The sequence below is a fragment of the Marmota monax genome, unplaced genomic scaffold (assembly GCF_021218885.2).
Source record: "Marmota monax isolate L192 unplaced genomic scaffold, Marmota_monax_Labrador192_F-V1.1 WCK01_AAM20220418_F8-fsc00025, whole genome shotgun sequence".
Classification (NCBI taxonomy): domain Eukaryota; kingdom Metazoa; phylum Chordata; class Mammalia; order Rodentia; family Sciuridae; genus Marmota; species Marmota monax.
Window position 1 is genome coordinate 5,929,221 of NW_026691950.1, and position 21,660 is coordinate 5,950,880.

The 21,660-nt window shown below is 32.9% G+C and overlaps 2 protein-coding genes across 7 annotated transcripts in view; one reads left to right on the forward strand and one right to left on the reverse strand.

Moving 5' to 3' along the window:
* Positions 1–1,808, reverse strand: part of Yipf7 (Yip1 domain family member 7) — a 48,120-nt gene extending 46,312 nt beyond the window's left edge. The window contains 1 exon segment of the mRNA XM_058583029.1: positions 1,354–1,808. Within this exon segment, the coding sequence (XP_058439012.1) occupies positions 1,354–1,364 (11 nt within the window). The 5' untranslated portion in view covers positions 1,365–1,808.
* Positions 1,809–1,811: 3 nt separating this feature from the next.
* Positions 1,812–20,908, forward strand: Guf1 (GTP binding elongation factor GUF1). 6 transcript variants are annotated; one of them, XM_046456602.2, is made up of 17 exons: positions 1,812–1,835; positions 3,690–3,801; positions 3,951–4,099; positions 4,373–4,453; positions 5,905–5,982; positions 6,718–6,801; positions 8,354–8,418; positions 8,877–9,080; positions 10,395–10,534; positions 11,689–11,812; positions 12,164–12,296; positions 13,671–13,814; positions 14,675–14,808; positions 16,705–16,806; positions 17,567–17,686; positions 19,423–19,459; positions 20,279–20,908. In XM_046456602.2, the coding sequence occupies exons 2-17, from the start codon at positions 3,702–3,704 to the stop codon at positions 20,414–20,416; spliced, it is 1,833 nt and encodes a 610-aa protein (XP_046312558.1). In that variant the 5' UTR covers positions 1,812–1,835; positions 3,690–3,701; the 3' UTR covers positions 20,417–20,908. The 6 variants fall into 6 exon arrangements, with proteins under 6 accessions (XP_046312558.1, XP_046312443.1, XP_046312365.1 ...); XM_046456487.2 differs by having other exon boundaries at positions 1,830–2,152; XM_046456409.2 differs by having other exon boundaries at positions 1,833–2,173.
* Positions 20,909–21,660: the final 752 nt, after the last annotated feature.

The window sequence follows — 21,660 nt, forward strand, 5'->3', positions numbered from 1 at the left end:
TACTTATGGAAATACCAAGTAAATGTAGGTGAGAAACAGATGTGGAATTAAAGACACTGAATCAGCCAGGCACTCCGGTTTAGGGGGCCCAGGCAGGAGGATCAGGAGTTAAAAGTCAGCCTCAGCAAAAGAGAGGCTTTAAGCAATTCAGTGAGATCTTGTCTCTATAAACAAAATACAAAATAGGACTGGGAATGTATCTCATAGGTCAAGTTCCAGTAGTACTACCCCCCAACCCCCGCAGCAAAAAAGACACTTGGATCATACAGAGGAAGAAAAAATGAGATTCAACTCAGGGTATGATCCTTTTGATTAAAACGGGGCAAGTGGCAAGCATTAGGTTAGATTTTTAAAATATTACCACCAGTTAACAAACCCAGATGGGTTTTCCATGGACCTCCCTCACACTCTTTTATTACTTTCCACTCCACTGACTCTGCTCAAGTCCAGTTGTACCTCAGATTCCTTTAAAATGTACAGTCATCTCTGTCCAGAGTGCATTTTGTTCACTCTGGACTGTGTTTCCCATTGCAGTAGTATGTTACTATTTAAAACCTGTGCTTATCACATTAACTGGTGTTAAGCTTCGTTTTTGACAGGATAATATTCAAATCATTAAAGTCAGGGCAACATTGACAAAGTATTATGCTCAATGCATTTCAAGATAGTTATTTCTATCAACAGAATTAGTCCTGTGTCCAGAACCACTCTCTCTTTTTTTTTAAGTAAAGGATGGACACAATATCTTTATTTTGCTTATTTGTTTTTACATGGTGCTGAGAATTTAACCCAGTGCCTCACATGTGCAAGGCAAGCGCTCTGCCACTGAGCCACAACTCCAGCCCAAGAACCACTTTTAACTCAATAGTTTCGTGAGCAAACAGGCTGTAAGAACATTTTGATCCTAAAAGCCTTAATTTCCCCCAAATTAAGGGGGGGAAAGTTTTGTAAACAATATTGAAGATTTCAATAACAATGGTGAGTTTCCAAGTGAATGGTGAATCACAATGGTGAACACACCTGTTGTCTTTCTTATTTGCACCAAACTCTGGATACTTACAGAAAAACCCAAGAGAAATACTGGGAGACAGTCATGATACCCTGCAGGTCTCATCAGCTCTTTGTCCCCCATTCTGCCTTCTCCAAAGCCCTGTGCTCCATGTAAGGTAAACAACTGATGAAGCGGCAACTTGAAGATAATGGAGACAGTGGGATCTTTCTCCACTTTCACTGCTTGCCAAAACTTTCCTAGATTCACCATTGCAATCAGCCTGTTTCCTCTCAGAATATTAGTGCAATAAATGACTACTCAGGAAATACAGTTCGACTTCCAGATTTTAAAATTCCCATTACCATTCTGCCATTAGGTAGGAAGCAAGTTCCGCAAATTAGCATCTTTAGGTTCCACGACCTAAACCTGGGGTCCTCAACGACACCTAGGGAGGGCTGAAGAGACCCGCACATCAGGCTCGGGACTCGGGCTCCTGGTGCCTCAGCAGCTCCACCACTCCCCACCAGCGAGCTCTAGAGTGATCGTCCATCTGGAATTCCCGAGGTGGCTCGGGGACCTAAAAGGTCAGACTCCACGGGGGCCGGGGGCCGGGGGCCGTCGTGGGGAAGAAGAGAGACAACCGGCACTGGGCTTACTGCACACCGAAAGGCAACGTCTACTACAGTGCCCTGGCGCCCCAGTACTCAAAAAGAGGATTGGCTTTCACTCACGTGACCTCTTCCCTTCTCAGCGCAGAGACGCACTGACGTCAGGACGTCGCGGGGCGTGCGGGCGTGGACTAGAGGTGCTGTGTTCGCGCACCCGCAGGAGCGATGGGCACTTGGTGTGTACGATAGTGCAGTGCTTCCTTGTGTGTCGGCAGCCGGGGTCCTGGCCTGGCCACCCGCTCTAGAGGCGGCGATTTGGAATAAACGAAGCCTCTAGCTATGGCGCCGTCTCCTCCCAGGGCCCTCTCTTGAGGCCTTCTCCTAGGGCATGTGGGCCCTAGCCGGCCGGGGCTGGTGGCGGGGACTGGTGCTTAAACCGCGGGCCACTGGGGCCGCGCGACCCGGGCTGTCCAGGGACCCGTCAGCCCCGACTGTTAGGGCTGCCACGAATTCCTGGACCACAGACAGGCTCTACAGCTCCGCAGAGCTCAAGGTGACCGCCTCTAAGTCTCCGGTGAGACCTTTTAAAATGTTGGAGAGTGCCCCCCCCCCAGCCCCCACATGTGATCTTGGAAACGTACTGGGATTCCTGCAACTGGCTGTGAGCCCATATTCCTATTCCTGCAAGGGAGGCGGAGAGCGTGGAGCGCCTGCAGGCTGCACGCCTTTCCACTGCTGCCAGTGTGACCTTGAGCCAGTCATTTAGCTTTCTCAGTTTAATTCTAAAATCCTCCCAAGGAACCTGCTAATTTTTTTTTTTTTTTTTTTTTTTGCATTTGAGACATTTGGCTCTGCTTCAATTAAAGGTCCAGTGGCTATTTGCGGGGGTTGTGTGATGCAGTACAAAGAGCTGAAATGCAAGACGAAGAGAAGTATTGGCTATGTCTTAGCTTCCTTTTATTATTCCATTTTATTTCAGCCAAACAACCTGCAGTTTTGACTATTGTGGTTGGAGAACGTGGGATTTCAGTAACTGTAGTAACTGCACTATATGATAGCTGTGAAAAGATTAGGCAGAAAAGTGAAAGATTGAATGCAAGTTATGAATTAGTAGAAAGTAAGGTCTGTGTGATTAGTCAACTTTGGCCTATTCTAAAATCCCTGTGGTGTGTGTGTGTGTGTGTGTGTGTATTACAATTAAAAGTTCTTAAAAATAGTGCAGTACCTTTGACTCAAATGAGGGAAACATCTACTGTGGAAATATCAGATTTAGTTTTATATTTTTACGCAATTAAGTATAGTTGTACTTTTGTCTCCTTTGGATTGCGGCAGTTATAAATACAAAAAATTAAGGTGAATTTTATAATTTCGTGCTGTTTATTGATTATGAAATATTGACTGGAAAAATAGAGTGAACAAAATGAATATTTTACTTGAATGCCAGTTTTTAGCAGTTTCTGATGTGCTGAAGTAAAACGTTCAAAATGTGTGTATTAGAAAGCAGGAGTTTAATTTTTAAACATTTAAAAATGTAATGATAAGCCCTGGTTTTTGTTCTCGCAATTTAAAAAAAAATTTCTTCAGGAAATTTTCAAAGTAACAAAATATCTAAATTAAAATGTTGCAGGCTTTATTAGGAACACAGATTTTTAAATAAACCTGATTTATGATTTCATGTGTGCTAGGAGCAGAGAATTCTTTCTTTCAGCTTTTCTGAGCTCCTTTGCCTTAAGAACTTCTACTAGATAATCTGCATACTCAAGACTGTTGAGAAGTTCCAGATGTCTTGTATTCTGCAATCATGGAAATAAATTCAGTTCCTCATTGGCCCCAGAAGTGGTGGAAGCATTAAGGGATTTTTATTTACCTGATTGATCGTCTTTGACTATGAAAATGTTGTGTTTGATGAGTCTTCTTGTGATATGTTGTGTTATGAGCTCAGTCATATATCTGTAGTCAGAATAATTATATGTAAACACTATAAATACTAGAAATAAAATTGAAGAGCAAGAAAATGTTTTGAATTAGTATATTTGTTTCATATAAGGAAAATTTCATACTCCTACATGTGATTTCTTTCCCCATTCTAGGAAAAACCTGACATGTCTAAATTTCTTGTTGAAGATATTAGAAATTTTAGTATCATTGCACATGTGGATCATGGCAAAAGTACACTAGCTGACAGGCTTCTAGAACTAACAGGTATTTTCATTTTATATCATATGTTTAATCGACTGCAGTGAGTTATTGGGAATCCACTTTTACCATGTTAAATTTTATTTTTAATTTTGTGTGTAGTATTTTCTTTTTTAAAGTCCAGAGAAATACCAATTAAATGTTTCTGTTTGTAGGAACAATTGATAAAACAAAGAATAATAAGCAAGTTCTTGATAAATTGCAAGTGGAACGAGAAAGAGGAATCACTGTTAAAGCACAGACAGCATCTCTCTTTTACAGTTTTCAAGGAAAGCAGTACCTTTTAAATCTCATTGATACACCAGTAAGTATATTAATAACTTTGCATGTATTATGAAAAACCTTTTATTAATAACACAAACATTGTTTTAATTTTTTTTGAACTGAATTTTAAATATCTTTTTTTCCTCAATGTTTTTGTTTTAGTGTAACCTCTTTCAAAAGTACAATTAGATAAAGAAAAAAAAGTAAATCTATGTTTAACAACTTTTTATCAGTGTCAGTAGATTTGCCATAATGCCCCTTCCTGGAATAACTGTAGCTAACATTTAAAGGTATGAATATTTTTGTTTTTTAGGGCCATGTTGATTTTAGTTATGAAGTATCCAGGTCACTTTCTGCTTGCCAGGGTGTTTTACTGGTCGTTGATGCAAATGAGGTAGGATTTTTCATTTTATATAATGATATGTCTATTTGGTTGTTTCAAGATGTTTTCCTTAAAATGTATTATGGAAACAGAATTTTTCTGTTTGAAGAAAGAAATAGATTGTGTTTTTCAAAATCATATGCTTTGATGCTGTTAACTTGAAGTTTTATTACATTAAGGAAGGCATTCTGTGGGATTGAATAATTTGTTAAGTTTTTAAAGCTGATTGAAGTATTCAAAAGATTGTATTTTTTGTTGCAGCATGAAGGTTGTCCTATTATCAGTGCATCCTATGAAAACCTCCTCCACCAACTTTAGCAGTCCATGTCAGTTTTTAGTAGAGTTTAAAAATCTTTAGTTTTTAGGTGACTTTTAAGGCAATAATTTAGAAAGTGTTAGAATGTCTTAGGGTTAAGGCAATAGTTTAGAATGTTGCCAATTTTTTTTTTTTTTTTTTTTTTTTTGTGGTATAAAATTTGTGAAATACCTATATAAGAAATATACTAAAGTTTAAGCCTTTCATGTATCTCAGTTTTTCACAAAATCTGAATTAAAAATTCAGGTTTTATTGTTGTTGTATTGTGTGTCTTGATTCTGCCAAGAACAGTAAATCTCCACCTTACTTACATAGTACTAGGCTTTATAAACTGCATCACATAATTGTATTCTGTAGTAGGTTTTGAAGTCCTTGAGGATCCATTTTTCATCTTTGTGTCTCTAATACCTGGCACAATTCTTGGCACATGAAGGACCTCCAATTAATGTTTCTTGAACTGAAAGAAATTATCACAGGGAATGAGCCAGGTGTATGGAAGTGTGGGTTATCAAATTTGCTGTGTAAAAATCTCTGCTTGAGGCTCCCTGTGTTAATCTTTGTAGAATGTCTATTTTGTTTAAACTATTCCCTTACCATGAGTGATCTTTATTTTAACCCCAAACACATAAGCTAGAGAGCAAAGTAGGAAGGGCAGTATTAGTCAGCTACTTGTCATTATATTGAAATGCCTGAGATAATTAGCTTATATAGAGGTTTATTTTGGCTGTTTTGGAGTCTCCCGTCCGTCACTAATTGACCCATTACTTTGAGCCACTGACAGTGCAGCATATCATGGTAATGGTATGTTGCAAAGCAAAACTACCCACCTTGTCAGCCTGGAAGCAAAAAGAGGAGGAAGGGGTTACTATCCTACAGTTATCTTAAAGGGCATGTGCCAATGACCTAAGGGTCTCCTGTAGGCCCCACCTCCTAATAATGCAACCCTAGAGATAATACCTTTAATACATGGGCTTTTGGGGAATTCAGGGCCCAAACTATAGCAGGCAGATATTTGGCATTTTGTTTATTATTTGGGTGATGGAAAATCTGTTTTGATGAGGATGATGGTTTGAATACCATATGGTTTTGAATATAAATTTTGTGATGGTAGAATGGTCATCTCAGACTCTCATGTCTATATTTCCAGGGTATTCAAGCCCAAACTGTAGCAAATTTCTTTCTTGCCTTTGAAGCACAGTTAACAGTAATTCCAGTTATAAACAAGGTAATTATAATACAACAAAGCTATTTATTATTTTACTTTTGAAAAGTTTATTTACTGTTTAAATGTCAGGTGCAGGATTTTATATGAGGGCTATCTAGCCACTTATTCCATGTATTGGTGGGATTGACCTCTTTGAGTTGCATGGGATAGAATTACAAGTCAAAGTCCTAGGCCTTTGCACAAAGCTGAGAATGGAGTTCCTCTAAATTGCATGTAGTGTGAGAAGGCCATTTCTGTAGAAATGGTATGCAAGCAGACAAAAATATACAGACTGCACATAGGAAAAGAAAAGAGGCTTATGATTATGAGAAAACAGTATAGCCCATGAAACAGTTCAGTGATAAACTGAGCTGTCTATATAAATCACAGTTTCATATTTCATTGCATTGTATTCCTTGATATTAGAGTTTAATAGAAGTAAGTCTGCCTATAGATAAGACAGCTTTTTATCACACTTTATATTTAACTTTGAAAATCCATTCACATGGTGCTAATTGATGTGATTACTGAACTCTTCTGCACTGAACTATTTCTTTGCACGTTGTGCTGCCTGACTTGTATATTTTGTAGTCATACTTGTTAAAATTATATTATCTACATGTAAATTATTTAAATGTTTTGAAATAAAAACAGAGAGGTTAGTTAGGTTATAGCAGTAAGCCTTTAGCTATCTCCAAATACTGTTAATATATATTTTGTTTTTATTATGCTAATGTGGTGGATTTTATTTTTAAGATAGATCTGAAGAATGCTGATCCTGAGATGGTTGAAAAACAAATTGAAAAAGTATTTGATATTCCAAGTGATGAATGTATTAAGGTAAAATATCATTTTTTGAAGATGGATTTTACTTTTAAAAATCTCAGGTAAATGGCTTAAGTGAATTTTATGGTATTTGAGCATCTGACATTGTACAATGTCTTTGTTATTTCATTTGATTCTCACAAGGAACCCATTTTATATTATTAGGACACACAGACTCATTTCTGTGTTTAAAGGAACCAAGGCTCAAAGATTTTTATCATGTTCCTTAGATCATAGGTTGTAGTTAGCCAGTGTATCAGGACAAAAACAGGCCTTTTGAAACGCATTGTAGTATGACTTCTTGTATGCCATTTTACCTCTTTGGAAATACTGTCTTTGCAGACCAGGTTCCAACTAATTTCATATTTTTGAATTTTTACTTACCTTTCAAAGGATAGTTTGCTTATTAAGTAGCCGCAATCATAGCTATGCTGCATGGTAGAAAAGTATGTCATTGCAGCAATATAATATTTTCCTCTTACTTGGTTTTTGAAAGAGCAAATTTCTAGTGATATTATTTTTATCCTATACACAATAGACAAATGCATACAACGGAATAAAGTAGCAACATTTTACTTATATCATTTATTTTGGGGGTGGGGTACAACTGGCATGTATCCTAAATGCATAGGATAGCCTCCAAAATAAAGAATTTCTTGCCCAAAATATCAGTAGTGCTAACTTCTCTGCAAAGACAGTATTTCCAAAGGGGTAAAATGGCATACAAAAAGTCATAATGCAATGCATTTCACTAATAACTGCAATGAAATGTCAGTAGAATGAGTTTGAAGGGGAAGAGGTAGTGTTCAGGAAATGGGTTTGGAAATCATTATTTCAGAGAAAGTTCTTACACTGATGATGACAAAGAACTCATAGTGTTTAAGTCTTACATTGTTTTTTCAGTGTGAGAACAATAAAAGAGTAATGGGCTTTATAGTTGCATGCCATCCACATATACTGATCATTCTTGAGATTTAGGCTGAATATGAATAATCATTTCATATTTCAGATATGAAAGCTGAATTTCAAGAAAACAGGTATTAGTGAAAGTCCTACATTCCATGCAGACACATGATTGTTACTCTGTTTTTCTTGAGTATTGGGGATTAAATTCAGGAGCAATCCATTACTGAGCCACATCCCCTGTGCAATTTTGTATTTAATTTAGAGACAGGGTCTGACTAAGTTGTTTAGTGCCTTCCTTTTGCTGAGGTTGGCTTTGGACTCATAATCCTTCTGCCTCAGCCTTCCTAGCTACTGGGATTATAAGACGTGAGCTACCGTGCCTATCATGATTGTTACTCTTGGACTTTTTCAATTCTTAGTCCATTACTTTCTCAACAGCATGCTAAAAAATGCTCTTATAATTCAATCTTGGAACCATGGAACCTCCTAACTGTAATGAAAAAAGGTATTTGTCAGCATACAAATGTGATTTTCCTTTTGCTATATTGAAACTAATTAATAATTATTAGAATTTCTTCTGAATATAAAGCTTAAGTCATCAGAATAGAAAAATATATCCTTAATTTTAAATGCTTTTTCTTTTTTTCCTGTATATTTTTAGATTTCTGCTAAACTTGGAACAAATGTTGAAAGTGTTCTTCAAGCAGTTATTGAAAGAATACCCCCGTAAGTATTTTTTGCTGTTTTTATACTGTTCACTTAATATGTAATAGTTCAAAGACCATCAGTTTGATTTTTTTTTTTAAATCATGGATATGCAAATACACTTGTAGCGAATGAGAATAAACCTTTGTTTTTAGTAATATACTTAAGCATATACAGTAGAGTAAAAGGAAGAGAACAGGGGTGGTAGGGATCTCTTCTTAACAACCATGAAATAATTTCATCGACAATTCTTTTTTGCTTTATAATGAACAAATATATTAACAAATAAATATTGCAATTTATTCAAAGTTGAATTCAATCTGACATACATACTTTACAGAAAGATTCTTTTATTTTGGCTGTTAGGTATCAACCCTTTCTCAAGAACAAGAGTACATTAAACATAATACCCAAGTTGAAAATAGGTGTTTTTATTAAGATTTTAATTTGGTATATATATTTTTACTTGTATTTAATAGCCCTAAAGTGCATCGCAAAAATCCCCTGCGAGCTTTGGTATTTGACTCCACCTTCGACCAGTATAGGGGTGTGATAGCCAATGTAGCATTATTTGATGGTGCGGTTTCCAAAGGAGATAAAATTGTGTCTGCACATAATCAAAAGACATATGAAGTTAATGAAGTTGGAGTTTTGAATCCTAATGAGAAGTCAACTCATAAATTGTAAGTAATCTGTAATAGTAGCTAAAATGTTTGTATATATTTATATTTCTGCCCCTTTCTCACCTTGGTGAGCTTACAATGATCTCCACTTTGTATCTTAAAAAAGTACCTGATTATTTAATGCAACTATACAGTGAATGCTGCAGAAGGGTCTCATGTATGAAGAATGGTAGGAACATTTATGGATATAAAATAAAATCAATATATGTTTATTCTTGACTAGTCACAACTGATTTAATGATATAGTAGATTGGGTCCTATATTGATATGTTCAGTGGAATAATTAAAGAGTTAGTTTTTCCCACCCATATCCATGTTGAGAAAATTTTTTTGGACATTTAAGTTCATTACAACTAGATTTTCTAATATAAAGATAGTATAGAACTTTGCATTCTTTTCTTTAGTGTGAAATTCACAATAAAACCTTGATTAACTAAAATCCTTGGGGAGTGGGATTAGAAAGGTAGTGTGCTTTAGAAAAACAGACATGAGTTACAACTAGAGTGCCTGCTCTGTGTTAGATATGGGACATGACTTTATGTACATAGTTTGAGGTTTCTTGGGTACTGTTTCTTCATCTGTAAAAAGTTAGGGTATTGTGCCAGATGTTTGCATAGACCACATTTGAAGGTTCAATATTGTATGCTTAGAAAAGCAGTACATTACTAATTACCTTGAGTCAGAAATTCTGTGTATTTTAATTTTACTTAAATAATTCTAAAATCAGCTTCTATTGTGCCAAATATGAATATTATTGCATCTTCACTTAAGGTTCTCATACTTCATTCTACATATAAATTAGTTTACATAGGGATTTCTTTTCTAAACTAAGGTAAAACTCTGACATCTTAGAATGTGCTCTTTTCCTACAACACAAATATCAGATAGTTGTCAGATTTGTTGAAAGCTCACATTTTTCTGCTTAAAATTTACTTTTTTGTTTATTAAAGAACATTTGTAACATTTTTATTAATAAAATAGATGATTAGTATATCATGCTTGTGTACAGTGAAACCAGTTATACTGTGTTTATAATTTAGAAGCTGTTGTTTAATTTGTAAAAGTTGTGCAGACTTATGAAGAAGTTTTAGGCTTCTGCAGGGGTTTTTGTGGTAATGGCTGAGACATGGTGTTTTTGGTTTTTTGGTCTTTTGCGGATAAGCCCCAGAGGTTTAAAATTGATATGTAGCACTTATTTGTGGTTTGATCAAGTTTTGTTTGGAAAGTATGTGATAGTTTCTTGGGAAAGCTGTACAACTGTGTATGCAATTGAGATGTTAAAGCAGTATATTTGCATATAATAATTTTATTTAGATATGCAGGACAGGTGGGCTATCTGATTGCTGGGATGAAAGATGTCACTGAAGCGCAAATAGGAGATACATTGTATTTACATAATCATCCAGTGGAGCCCTTGCCTGGGTTTAAATCAGCGAAACCAATGGTATTTGCAGGTGAGGAGCTCACAAATTCAAAGGTCAAGGGCCAAAAATTTTTCAACTAAAAGTCTGACCCTTTAGTGAAAGAAAAATCACAGAGGATAAAGACAGATTCTGGTTATTCTAAATGACTGTTAATGTCAGGATATTCTTGTCGTTTCATTTTTTATGTGTGCATGCTATTGACACATAAGTTGGTAATTTCATATATGAGATGAAGTTTTTCTGGGAGTTCATTTAGGACTCCTTAAGAAAATAAATGCATATGAAAAAAGCTGGTTTATAGGATATTATTTTCATTTCTCTAGGGAGTTCATTTTTATATCTGAAATGTTTTTCTAATTAGGATGTTTTTGTTTCTGATTATCAGTATATTTACTGAATATTCTCCTCTTACTTAACTGGCTTTTCTTTAATGTTGTACCAGTGTAAACGTGACACAGAATACAGTGTGACTTTAAGAATATAACTTCAGAACCATTTACTATTATGTGGTATTAAGATATTTTAGAAAAGACCAGATCAAAGATCATCAAGTTATTCTACACAGAGTACCAATTGGTTTTCTCCCTATAGACTATCTCATTGGGAATTACGAACTTCGGTTATCCCCACATTTAAGCAGCCAGCCATTTGGATATTGGCAACTTGCAAGGTGTGGTATTCATAGTTGTGAGACAAAACAGAATTTGATGAATCAGTATACTCCCATAGTATTTGTTAGTAAATTCCTAAAAAAAAAAAAAAAAAAAAAATGTCTTTGGATTTAATAGAGAATGGACCATATAGAATTAAAAGTTCTATGTAGTTTTCATTTCCATTCTTATTTCTTCTCTAGTAATAGAGATGTAACTATATAGTAAATGTTCAATTTTTTTTCCTGTAGGCCTAAATTTCCATGGTTCCTTCTTGTTTTTCTTCCCTCATACTTCTGTAAAAGCATAAAAACACTGGAATGTGAATCCATTTTTGTATTCCTTACAGCTAATGAATTTTGCAACCAGTTTAACTTAATATTGATAAATTTTGAGTAAACTAGTATTTTAGTCAATAGAATACACTAAAGTAATGTAAAAGCTAATTGGTTACTTTTGGACTGGAGAATACCACATATTGTTTGGTTTATAGGCAGCTTATCTTGTGATAATTAAAACTTCTTGTGTCACCAGGAATGTACCCAGTAGACCAATCTGAATATAATAACTTGAAGAGTGCTATAGAAAAATTGACTTTAAATGACTCCAGTGTGACAGTGCATCGGGATAGCAGCCTTGCTCTGGGTGCTGGCTGGAGGTAAGATTCATTCATGTAGTAGAGTTGCATTTTTGTAGGAAAGCATAGTTTAGATGGTGTATTGCTCTTGAAATATTTCTAAAGATAAGTTTATATTAATATAGTAAAGTTAAACCTTATGTCAGCCTATTTTACACAGTGGATTCATGTTTTATGCATAAGTTTTATGATAATTTTAGATTTGCAATGGAGGATTTGAATCTTATATAATAAATTATATTAGCATTTAATTATGATGTGAGTTGTTTGAATGACTCTTGGTCCACCTCTCCCCTGAAGTAACATGTTCATCAAAGCTAATAGAGCCCCCAGGATATAAACAATTTAAAGTATGGCTTTTTTGTCCTCAAGGTTGGGATTTCTTGGACTTTTGCATATGGAAGTTTTCAACCAACGACTAGAGCAAGAATATAATGCTGCTGTTATTTTGACAACACCTACTGTTCCATATAAAGCTGTTCTTTCATCAGCAAAATTAATAAAGGTACTATAATGTTTCATATTGTTTCACATCAGCATAAAAGGGAAAACTAAATTGTGTATGAAGAATGTAAGAGGAAATTCTTAGTAAGAAGTAGCTGAGTAGCTATTAATAAACTATTGATTGATTAGTGTAATAATTTATGCATTTTTTTCTTAATTTGAGCTCTATATTATCAAAGCTAGTCTATTACTGATAGTAAAAATTAGAATAAATAATGAAAATACTGTTCTAAATATAGGACAAAGATGAAAAATATAATTTTGGTCATAAGTAATTTATTTTATTAAAAAGTAAAGCATTCATTCTTGTGGGCATGGAAACTTTAAATTTCAAGTTAATGATGGAGACAATGTTATTTTCCATCCAAACAGCAATTTATTAATTTTAAGTAACCATTAACTTTGGAATCTATATTTTCCAACAAAATTAACTTAGTAAACTAATACCTTAAAAGGGTCAAATTGACACATATACTTTTTAATAGCCCATGAAATGTAAAGTGTAGTAAGTCAATAATTGAAATATTTATTAACAATTGTTTTAGTAATGTTAAATGATTATTACTGAAGGGGTTTTGAATTTTGTTCTTCTTAATTCTCTTTAGTTATATATAACATTAGGATTCGTTTTGACACAATTAAAGCATGAAATGTAATTCAGCCTAATTCCTCCAGTATTTCCCCTTTTCTTCCCCTCCACCCTCCCATTGTTCCCTTCCCTTTACTAATCTTTCTGATATTTACACACAGTGTTTTTTGTTTTCTTTTTTTAGTTATGTCTTGTGGATGTACTTGATAGTGAGAATTCACTGTGCTTATATTTATATATGGACATATGAAAGTTGGGTCAGATTCATTCCACTGTACTTCTCTCATTTTGTTGTCCCTCCCTCCCACTCAATCCCCTTCATCTAGTCTACTGATCTTTCTTCTATTTTGATAGAATTCTCCCACTTTCTTCCTTTTTCCCCCTAACTCCTTTTAACCACCTTATTTTGGACTAGCTTCCTCATATCAGCAAAAACATTCAACCTTTGACTTTTTGGGTCTGACTTATTTAATTTAGCATGATATACTCTGGTTCCATCCATTTACCAGCCAATGCCATAATTTCATTCTTCTTCATGGCTGGGTAATACTGCATTGTGTATATATACTACATTTTCTTTACCCATTCATCTGTTGAAGGGCACTAAAGAAAAAGCATGTTAAGATAATTTTCTAAGCTTTAGGAATTCTTATATGTTCTTATTAGTGGCAAAAAGTTTAATAAAATAAATTCTAGAGTATGCTATAAGGTAAAAGGTTTGCTTTTAAAAGAAATGTGGTAATTATTACATTAGTATTTTTTCTTGTTGATTTTTCTAAATTTTAGGAATACAGACAAAAAGAAATCACAATCATCAACCCTGCACAATTCCCTGATAAGCCAAAAGTAACAGAATATTTGGAGCCAATTGTTTTGGGTACCATTATCACACCAGATGAATACACTGGAAAAATAATGATGCTTTGTCAGGTAGAAATGAAAAACCATTTAATACAAAAGTAGAATTTAATCCTCTGAAACAGTAGTTCCCAACCTAGGCTTTGAAAGATTTATTTCTGTTGAGAAAATTGAGTTTAATGAGATTTTCATATATATAGCTCTGTCTGTATCTATACAAGTATAAAGATGCATATGCTTTTAAATTCTATTTTCAAGTAAGAAAAACAATCAGTGTTTTTGATCATCTGGTAACTTATTGATATTTTTAGCCCAAAGGAAAAAAGTATTCCCCATTTTGCTTTATAATTCTTGCCTTTTTTATTGTAATAATACCTACTCCACAAATGGGGTATAATGAAATTCATCAAATCTACATATTTGGAATATTGACACAAAGTATTTGGAATATTGACACATAGTGTAAAGTGTGTCAAATGGTGACTAGAAGACCTGAATTTTATTTCTGTACCACAAACTACATTGTAATTACGATCTGTTGCTTAATTTCTCTGGACCCAATTTGTAAAAAAAAAAAAAAAAAAAGAAAGAAAGAAAAGAAAAGAAATTAGGACTTTGCCTTTTGTAGTTACATGTGATTTATTGCTCAATGTAATAAAAATGTGTAATTTAAAAAAGATAAAACTGTTAGATAAACAAAAAGGATTAAAAGCTTTGCTAGCAAGCATAATGTAATTGAAATACAAAAAAGTTCTTGTATTAAAAAATAATGCTTCTAAATTTTTACTAGGCCATTAGAGAATTATTTCTTCATTTTTTCCATTCTTTATTATTAGGATTTGTAACTTGGTAGTTGATATCTGTATGCACCAGTTTAAGACCAGTATTTGTCTAGGTTTTACTTAAATACATTTTTTTCTTTTTTTTTTTAGGCTCGAAGAGCAGTTCAGCAAAATATGATGTTTATTGATCAAAGTAGAGTTATGCTTAAGTATCTTTTCCCTTTGAATGAAATTGTGGTAGATTTTTATGACTCCTTGAAATCCCTGTCTTCTGGATATGCTAGGTAAAAAATATATGGCAATCTCAAATGTTTGTTAACTTTTTGAAATACTGACAAGAATATGCCACCCACTTAGTAATTTCAACGCTCGAATATAGTTGAAAATAGAAGTCTAAGGTTGGAAAGGCTTGGAATCTTGTAGTTCTAACACTGAGGTGGTGTTAGAGAATACTTATAATTTGCTTATGACAAAAAAATTCTTTTGATCAAATTGTAACTCTACTTTTAATAGAAAAAAAAACAACTTAGCACCTTCTTTATGAAAAGAATTATATTCCTTCTGTCTTTTTAAAGAATTGTACATGTTAAAAAGCTACTGTGACTTCAGCTATACTTTTGAAATGTATTTGTATGTTCCGTGGTCCCAGGCACATCTATTTACACATGAAAAACAGAAGTACATATTCATTCTATTTAAAATGCTAGGGGTTCACCTGTGTTTATGAATAAATAACTTGGTTTTCCTAAGAATAAATATTTTACATCATAAAAAACTGTATGTATAGGAACACAGCCCAGACAAAGTAAGAGTTGAAAGTTAATATTAAATAATAAATAAGGAACTGGATATCTAGTATTCTGGCATTCTTTTTTTGTTGGGGCAATTAAGTCTGTATTATGTCAGTATCCTTAAGGTCTTACATTACAGGGTAGTGTATAGTAGAATTTAAAGGAAATATGAAACACAATAGAGAAACAGCGTGGGAAAATAAACATTCAGATCTATAAAAAACACACAAGACATGAATATTAAAATTAACACTGAAAGAAAAATTCCAGTGTTTCAACTTCTGTAATAACCTGGAAATTTAACTTATTTTTTTCAGGTGAAGAGGGTCAGCATATAGAGTAACTCTTTTTACTAAAGAAGTCTTATGTTTGATTATATAGACAACTTAGTGTTTTGATTTGTCATCCATTTTATTTTTCTTGTATGTCTTTTAGACAAGACTTTGAGCATGTAAGTGGTAATAAAATTTAAAATAAAATGAATTAAAGTGGCAGGTTCAAAAATTACTACAGTTAAAAGGATTATTAGTAGATATATTTGTTATTAAACATTTTAAACAAAAGTCTATCAACTGTAGTTTGCCTTTGGGTAATACTTTCTGTATTAAAAAATCTTTTAGCTTGGAAACTTAAAATACATTTCAAATTTTGAGCTACATAAAACTAAAATACTCAAACTTCTAACATTAAGGTGATTCTCATGTTCAAGATGAATGTCATTTCCACACTTAACAGAAATTCTTTATAGTTCGTAGCGTTCTATAAAGCCATCGACCTCCCATGGATTGAGATCAGGAAAAATTAGTTTCATGTTGAGTGTTAAAAATCTACTACAGCATGGTCATAATGAGGATGTAATGCCAAACCAAACAGCTATTTTCTCTCAAACTTCAACCCCAAGCACAGTATCTTTTTGGAGTTCCAGATGTGTTTCCTGTAATCATATAGGAAATCCAAAAGTTTCATGTACTAATGGCTGTTTGTCAATGCAACAGCACTTATTTAAACAGGATTGTCATTGGTAATAGAAAACTAAACAGAAACTCAACTAATATATCTTGAGAATGACCCATTAATATATGGTACTGAATAGAGCCCACCAGCTGCTGGGAACATTGGGGAGGAAATGACTTGTCTTTTGTGATCTATTGTTCTAATCTAGTTTAACCATTTTCTTTTCCTTCACCTTCTGGACATACACCTGTTGTTTTTCATCCCTTATTTCATAAAGTTTATTCCTTATTGTGGACATTTAAACTCACTGTATATGTAATATTTGTAATATTTTGATGGCAAGCTAGATTTTGTTATAGGGGAGTGAGTAATGAAAGAAATAAGAAAAATTAATCTCCTGGGATATATGTCATTTGGACTTTTTTTTCTTGTTAGCTTTGATTATGAAGATGCAGGCTATCAGACTGCAGAACTTGTAAAAATGGATATTCTACTGAATGGAAATATTGTAGAGGAGCTAGTAACTATCGTACACAAGTAAGTTGAGTAGAAACTAATCATGAAATGTGAAAATAACCACTTTTGATGCATTTTCTTTAGTTATTAATCACTCATTTTTATTCCAACAGCTACATTTAAAAAATTTTTAATGATAATTAAAATAGTTTTCAGTCTACTCGTTATATCCCTCTATTGTTTCTCATACTTCTTTCCAGATTACTAAAAATATAAAGGCAGTATAGAATTATAGCCAATAAAATAGTGTCATGGAAAGAAAGCCTTTACCATGTGAAAGTAAATGTTTTTTAAACTTTATAATGGTGGTTTTAAGAAAACAAAAAGGTTTTAGCATTCATAAAATTATAATAATGAAATTATGAACTGGCACACTGGTTAAATTATGGCAAACCCATAACCATATTTCAACTCATTAAATTATATTGTAAATTAGTATTTAGTGACAGAAAATGAGGAAGGTAAAATGTACACTATGATCTAACTACAATAAATATCAAAAGGATATATCTTAAAAATGTTAACTGGTTTTCTGTGGAAGAGAGAAGGGGCATCAAGGATGTTTTTTTATTTTCTAATGTGTTTCTAAATTTTCTAACATTAATTTTATTTAAAAAGTTATTCATGATTCAGAGAGAGATGTTTATGATAAATAAGTTCCACTTGAACCTCCTCTAAAAAAAATCACTGTTAAATTAATTATACAAATGCCTATAGATACATTAAACATTCTTATTTAGGATATGTAAATAGTTATATATTTTTTTATTTTCTGTTTCAGAGACAAAGCACACACTGTTGGCAAGACCATATGTGAACGTCTAAAGGATACTCTTCCCAGGCAGTTGTTTGAGATAGCAATTCAAGCTGCTATTGGAAGTAAAATTGTTGCAAGAGAAACGTGAGTTGAAATTCATTTCTGTTTCCAGGCTGGTTTTAGAATTGATATACCTAGAAAACTGAAGAATATTGGAAATTTTAACTTACTATTGGCCTAAGTTTTATTCCTACTTGTAGAAACAGTATGATAGCTGACTCAGTTCCAGTGGTTTAAGTGGTGACTTTTTCTTTGAATTACTTACATAACTCTATCAGGAATGTTTTTTACGGATATGAGTTTGAAAAAATTTCCATTTATTTCCATTGAATGACTATATTGTATTTCCTTGGAGAGGAATTTCCTTAAGGTTTTATCTAGATAGACTCAACCAATTCAGGTAGTTTATAAGTAATAGAAAACTGAAACTAAAAGATAAAATAAGTATCTTTTACCTGAAGCATGTAATACCACTTCCCCAGAAGTAGGGAGGTTCTAAATCAGAAAGGAATGTGAATATCATATTAGGCTTTGGACTGTAGGTTCGGAACCTCATATGTGGGTTATAATAGATGAGAAATGCCTTCATTTCTGTAGCAAACTAGTCTTTTCCACAAGATAGTAATAAGTCAGAACTGAATCAGCTGATAGGAAATATTCCTAACTGCAGGAAGTCTTAGAGTACACTTCCTTTTTTTAATGATCCTAATTACTTCTGGGGAATCAGAAATACCTCTGTAGTTACGAAAAGTTGTAAATTGCTATTTAATTCTACCTTAACCAAAGCCAACATCTTTATATAGATTTGAGATAAATTTTATGTCTATTCTTGGAATGAATTTCATTTTGTAAAACTGTTTTGCTTCAGTTATTTTTGTTTCATGAAAACAGACTAGGCAGAATATAGTTGATAACCACAGAACATCAGGAAAATAGTAAATGATCATTCAATGATTGTGTTAAGGTTCTGCCAACACATATGGTTTTGCCAACAGTGTATGCTTTGTCTCTGAAACAGAAAAATATGTAATTATTTACCTATCCTAAATATTTGAATGTTTAATGTGATCTGTAGTAATTTGCATAATCAGTTTTTTTTTTTAATTCTTGAAAAATAGAGGTCTGTATCTTAATGAATGTCTGTAAAAGGGAGTTTTGGGGTTTTTTTTGTAGTTATATAGAGATTTTAATACCTTTTTTCAATCATTGTGGGTATTCTGATACTATATGAAAACTAAATAAAAAAAATTCTTTGCAGGAAGACTATTTTTAAAAATTAGAGTGACCTGGAAATTTCTCACACACTACAGTAATAGATTATTAATCTATGATATAGATATATTCAAATTAGGATATGTTTTATAAAAGCTCTGTACCACTGAGCCACAACCCCAGCATAAAAGCCTAAATCTTGTAATGTCTTCCTAGTTTATCTTCCTAACTATTCCACCCACATTCAATACTAATTATAATCCACTTTGTTTTAAGTAGTAGCAGTATTACTAGGTTGAGCCATAAATAATATAACTCTTACATTAAGGTCACATTAGGATGAAGTTTGAGTAATCAAGCCTAACTACCACAGCTTGGCCTTTTTTTCTTAATAAAATACTGGTTGATAATCATGTTGAATTTATTTGCTGTTTTATGCTAACTGTATGAAAATACAAGGCACTTGAGCTACTATTTATTTGCTTACAGTAGTTTTATATACATAATAGCATTATCATTAAAATATTTTATTAAGGAGAAATTGTTTAAAAGTACTTTTTAAAAGTATAGTGGAAATGTGTACTTAAACATAATTTCCTCTTTTACAGTGTGAAACCCTATAGGAAAAATGTTTTGGCAAAATGTGTACGTATCTAGTGTATATTCTATTTTGTAGTATTTCTATTTCATGGGTTTTAAGTCAAAAGGGGTAAAAATATATTGGTTTTCATGTTGGTTTTTATAAATGTCCTTTATTTTAATCTTCAGGTTTCCTTTTTAAAGAGGTAAATTTTAGATTGATCATAGTAATTAGTTTGATTACATTCATAAACATTTTTTCATCTTATTCATAAGACTTTCCATATATATGTATACACACACACACACACACACACACACACACACACACACTAAGGGTACATTTGATAACATTTTTATGGTCTAATATATGATGAAAGATTCTGAAGACCACGGCTTTTACAGTGGTAAGATTGAGAATTGAGATCCACCTCTCTTGTTTTGCCAAAGTTTTCTGTATCTCAGTTATTAACTCAATTATTATGAGAACTAAATGATTCTTTCTAAATGCTCAGTATAGTTTCTGGCACATTTTTGTCTATGTGAGTAAGACTTTCTATATGGGACTATATATCATTTAAAATTACAAGCCTTGAGTTGAATTGGTAATGAGACTGATAACTCTAACATGCTATAAATAACTGTAGTACTGTTTCTGTGGGGAATCTTCATATCCATCCAAAATAACTAAACCTTTTATCATTGTTTGAAAAGATAGTTTAATGAGTGTCTGCCAGCAAGATTAGAGAGGTAACTTTGCGTATGTCTACCTCATGGACAGTAATTTCATAAGAATGTTATGATTCTATTGTGATCTCTGTGTAACTATAGGATTATTATTTTATGAAGTTTTTTGGACTTACAATTTTTCAAAATATTTTTCAGTATGGTGGTGATATTACCCGAAAGATGAAACTTTTGAAGAGACAAGCAGAAGGAAAAAAACGGATGAGGAAAATTGGCAACATTGAGGTTCCTAAAGATGCTTTTATAAAAGTTCTAAAAACACAAACTAATAAATAACTCATGGAAAACATAAGGAACTTCTATAAATTATAAACTGTGTAAAGAACTTCAACAAATTAAAACCTGTGTATTTTTTTCTTTATAGTAACTTACAACAATAAAATGAAAATAAATAAGTTTCCTTATTAGTTTCAGGGTTTTCAAGTTTGTTTAGTAAAAGTTAGGTCATAGTAAAGGTTAGGTCATTTAGTAAAGGTGAGGTCATAAGTGGAGCATACCTCCACAGGCTGTACAGGTTAAATGAGATAATATATTTTAAATACTCAGAAGAGTGCACAATGTAGTAAAGCATAGTGAATTTTAACTGTTATGTTTTCATGCATGTTTTTCTCTCTCACTGCAAGGTCCCATATTTAATATTCCATGTAGCTTAAGTGAAAGAATTTCCAAAATCCACCTTAAGTGTCAAAACGTTAGATGGATCAGTTTATCTGATATGTATGAATTACTACATATGAATCCCTTATTAAACAAAGTAAAGTCAAATAACATAGTGTCTAGGTATCTGCTTTATCTTTTGATGTTCATACAGTTTATAAACCATCTCATTACAAACCAACATGTCATAATGTACATCTAAATTAAAATTAAAGCAGAGGCAGTCTCTTATTTCTGACATTCAGAATTCATGCAGTATGATAAGTGTTTGGTATTAGCAGCTGTTACGAATTACAGCTTAACAATTATTTAATTTTCATACCTGAGATCACAGAGCCAATAAACAGCTATATTAATTCAAAGCTCTTTAGTTCCACATTCATTCATTAATAATCAATGACAGCATGCAGAATGTATCATAGCAAATGATTTAGCCATTGGTTTTTGTCTTCTACTTGAATGAGGAAAATGTCTTTTCAGAATAAGACTATCAGTGATGAATTTTATATTGTTACATTATGAGATAATTATAAATTAAGATAGTGGGACTTAAATTAAAATGGCAGAATATATGAAATGAAGAAACAATTAATATGGTTTCAGAACAAAATGTTCTATTCTTTCATTGTTGCAAAGGAGTCACAAGTTGCACCTGGCACATAATATGCACTATGTATCTACCATTTAATATTTGTGCTTGTTTTATATGGTCAAATTTTATTCTGTAGTCAGTCACTCTTCAAAAAAATTTTGGAAAGTGACCTAACATAAGTAAGATTTCTACAATGAGTATTAAAATGGCACCACTTATTAAGTTTGTTGTGTGTCAGCCACTGTACTGAGTTCTCTTTTATTCAGTTTGT